General features: G+C 35.6%; 1 protein-coding gene across 1 annotated transcript; it reads right to left on the bottom strand.

Annotated features, from left to right (window-relative positions):
• Positions 1 to 320: 320 nt before the first annotated feature.
• Positions 321 to 3,375, bottom strand: LOC143592716 (squamosa promoter-binding-like protein 12). The gene is made up of 5 exons (XM_077072570.1): positions 3,245 to 3,375; positions 1,483 to 2,112; positions 1,069 to 1,205; positions 764 to 979; positions 321 to 679 (listed from the first exon to the last, which is right to left on the bottom strand). The coding sequence occupies exons 2-5, from the start codon at positions 2,043 to 2,045 to the stop codon at positions 336 to 338; spliced, it is 1,260 nt and encodes a 419-aa protein (XP_076928685.1). The 5' UTR covers positions 2,046 to 2,112; positions 3,245 to 3,375; the 3' UTR covers positions 321 to 335.
• Between the last annotated feature and the right edge of the window lie 227 nt (positions 3,376 to 3,602).

Raw genomic sequence — 3,602 nt, forward strand, 5'->3', positions numbered from 1 at the left:
CCGAAACAGAAACCAAACGGTTTTAAAATTCCAAAAACCCAACCGCACCACGCACACCCGTACACTACATATCCAAGTTGCAATGCACAAAGGTAAATAACTAAATTGAAATAAGTTGCAATAAAAGAAATGCATTGATAGACCAGACAACATCAACGTTAAGCGGTTTCATGATTTTCAACAAGTGACAACCAATTACACACAGAGAGAACCTCTCTATATCCTAATTATTAAGAGAGGCGTCAAGAATCAACGCTTTGGTCTTTACAGCAAACCACAGAGAAAATCTTAAATACAAGGTAAAAAGAACATTGTTTACCTTATGATCTCGGAACTCACAAGATTTCGTCCATCGGGTTGGAATAAAAGCGATTGAAAAGCTGAAACTCTTGGACCTGAGTGTTGGTGGAGCTACTAGTTTTATTGGGTAAGGTGGGAACGTGCGGGTCAATGGACTGCTGCTCGGTTTGCCAGTACTCGGGTGATGAAAGTGGCAAACCTTGGAGTTGTGGAACGGTTTGCAACCCGGGTTGAATCATGAACAAGTTATCAGAGCCCATGGGCTGGGAGTGGTCGAGCCTGATTATATCCGACGGCTCGTATAGACCCCATGAATTATTTGACAGAAGAGAGAGAGCACGGAGTGCATCTACGTTTGGTGGCAAGGACTCCTTGAAACCTGCATCATGAATAATAATAAAAACAAAAATAATAATAATAAAACGTAACGCACGCAATCAATAAAAATAATGTCGAAACGAACCTTGATCAAGAACCTCGGTGCTTGTGGCCTTAGATGGCACTGGTCTGCCGAAAGAAATAGTAGGCAAATTGAGAGCGTTTGGCAAATGGGATATACCGTCAAGGATTCCAGAATGTTTGGTTTTCATTGTGGCTATGGAGTATGCAGAGTTTAAATTGTTTTTCCATGTTGAACTCATACCAGGTCTAGTTTGAAAGCTCAATTGTTGTCGGCCAGCTGCATATGTGAAGAATAATAACATACAATAAGATGAGCAAAATGTGTTGGTTAATATATATATATAAATTAAAGATGAAAGCATGTACCGTAAAATGATGAAGATAAGTTTGTTGAGTCAAACTGTATTATCTCCTGTTGTGGCTTCCGGCGTCTTGCGTTATGATCAGAAAGTCGTCTGCGACAGCTGCGTTTCTTCTCGTCAAACTCTGCCAAACTGTGAAATCTATGCCAATAATAGAAAAACAATTATCAGATAAAAAATAACAAAAACTCACTAAAACAGTTTAATGAAAGACTTAACATAAACAAGTTACGGTTGGTTGGTTCTAAACGAGTCGAATGCATAGCCGCTTAATAAACGACTCGTTCCCAGGTTGGGTTGTGGATATATAGACAACTAATAAAAATAAAAATCCAAACCCTCAAACCAAACACCATTTATCATTCCGAATCCCCCCCCCCCCAAAAATAAAATAATAATAATAATAAGCTGTGGTTACCTGCTACACTGTTGGCAGAAACGGCGTTCAAGACCCGACACAACAACTTTCGGACTCTTGGAATGGCTTTCACAAACCCTATGTTTCCTATGATACTCTTTAGCAGACGAAAGATCAAGATTGCATCCCTCAACTTGACAATGCGAAAGCGGTGCACTTTGGTGAGACGATTTAGCTTTTTTCCCTGAAGACGATACAGGCAGCACCGCAATATCCGAAACAGACGAACTTTTAGAGTTACTATTTTCAAAATACGTCCTTTTACCAAGTTTCAAACCGATAAACGGTTCACCCGAGCTAACCGAACCTTCCAATAACGAAGACTTTCCATTAACCTCAGCTCCTATAACTTCACCATACACGAACTGTTGTCTCTCTTTTAACGAAGATCCAGTAGAAGCCGATATCGAACTTTTTGCAGATGAATAGTTTGCCACATCAGACGCGGGCAGATTAAACGATTCATTCATGTCTTCTTCATCTTCTTCCCAATTGGTTGATTTTAGCTTCTTAAAAGTTGTGTTGTCATGGTTTCGCCATTCCCACTTTGTATCCCAATCCATTTTTGGAAAATAATTTAATTTGTTTCTCACTCGGTTTTCTTACATTGAGTGCAAGTAAGTTCTTGATCTGCAACCATTACAACTTAATTCAATCATAAGCATAGTTGTCAATCGTGGTCACTAACGCGTGCTACATAGCAACGCGCCGTATTTTTAAAAAAAATAAAAATAGCGTTTTTAGCCCCTTTTTTCCCACCAATCTCGACCACTTAGAACCTCGATTCCAAGTTTGATGTTTCTTTTATTAAGTATAAAGTATGAACTCAATCACAAGTTTGGTATATCATGATTTTCATCGCATGAACTCAATCACAAGTTTGGTATATCATGATTTTCATCGCATGAACTCAATCACAAGTTTGGTATATCATGATTTTCATCGCTATCGCTACTTAGCATACACGCGGTTTATCGTTATTAATATTAATTAACCGGTATTCGTTAACAACAACTATTATTATTATTATTATTATTATTATTATTATTATGATAAGTACAACTAATAGCTACCTTGAAAGTGCAAGAGAAGGCTATGTGTACATCATGACTAATATTGATTATTGACTATCATGTCACATCTTTTATCCCAACCACATATTGTAGTAAAAATCTTAATAATAATAAATAAATAAAACAAATAAGTAATGATATTGTTCCCCACATGACGTGTATATGTCATTTTCCCAGCAGAGTAATATTAGCAAACAATATTAATAATCTGATTATCCCAATCACAAATCTAACCAGTTCATTAAATTAAATTAAATTAAATTAATTCACTTCACAAAACAATATTATTAAATTATTAAACTTTTTCTTATTTTAGCTTAAAAATCATAACACCCAGAAAAAATAATAATAATCTGCTTCACCAAAACTGGAAACTTTAATCATTAATACAAGTATCAGATACCGTTAAATCTTGAATAAATTTCCAATTTTTAAAAACTAAAAAAAATATTATTTTTTTTTTGTACAAAATGAAATACCTTGGGTTTGGTGAAGTGGGTATTAATCAAAAACAAAAAAGATTCAAGAAATCAATCGGAATTGAGAGATGAAGTACGAATCTTGACCGTACAGTACATGTAGAAAGATAATAATAATAATAATAATAATAATAATAATAATAATAATAATAAACTGAAGGTGAAATTGGTGATTTGGGGAAAAGGGTATTTAGGGAAATTGGAAGTTACCATTAGTCTGCAACATAGCCGGAAGAAAGCTTGAAGATTGGTTGATGATTAATATTATTATTAGATTACTGAAAGAGGAAAGGTGTAGAGAGAGAAAGTGTGGGTATTTTAGAGAGAGAAAGTAGACAGGTTGTATTGTGTGTGTGTGTGTGTGTGTGGTAAAAACAAAAGCATAATAAGAGCAAAGTTTTGGTTTAAACCTTTGGGAAATGTTGTTGGCACTAACAGTCCTCTATAAGGAAAAAAGGGTTTATTTTGGCTAGTTGGGCGGTTTGGACGACGACGGGTGTTGGTAGTCTTAGTCTCGTGTTTGATTATGAAATTGTGTTTTGTGCATATCGGATATACGTGTTTGTTT

This window comes from Bidens hawaiensis, unplaced genomic scaffold (genome assembly GCF_021521415.1).
Source record: "Bidens hawaiensis isolate Kalapana, Puna unplaced genomic scaffold, B.hawaiensis_p1.1 tig00041163_1, whole genome shotgun sequence".
NCBI classification, from domain to species: Eukaryota; Viridiplantae; Streptophyta; class Magnoliopsida; order Asterales; family Asteraceae; genus Bidens; species Bidens hawaiensis.

Coding starts and splice junctions, on each gene's coding strand:
- LOC143592716 (XM_077072570.1), bottom strand. CDS start 2,045: ATGGATTGGGATACAAAGTGGGAATGGCGAAACCATGACAACACAACT. Junction 980..1,068: donor CTTATCTTCATCATTTTACG/GTACATGCTTTC, acceptor TCACATATGCAG/CTGGCCGACAACAATTGAGC. Junction 680..763: donor CACCGAGGTTCTTGATCAAG/GTTCGTTTCGAC, acceptor TTCATGATGCAG/GTTTCAAGGAGTCCTTGCCA.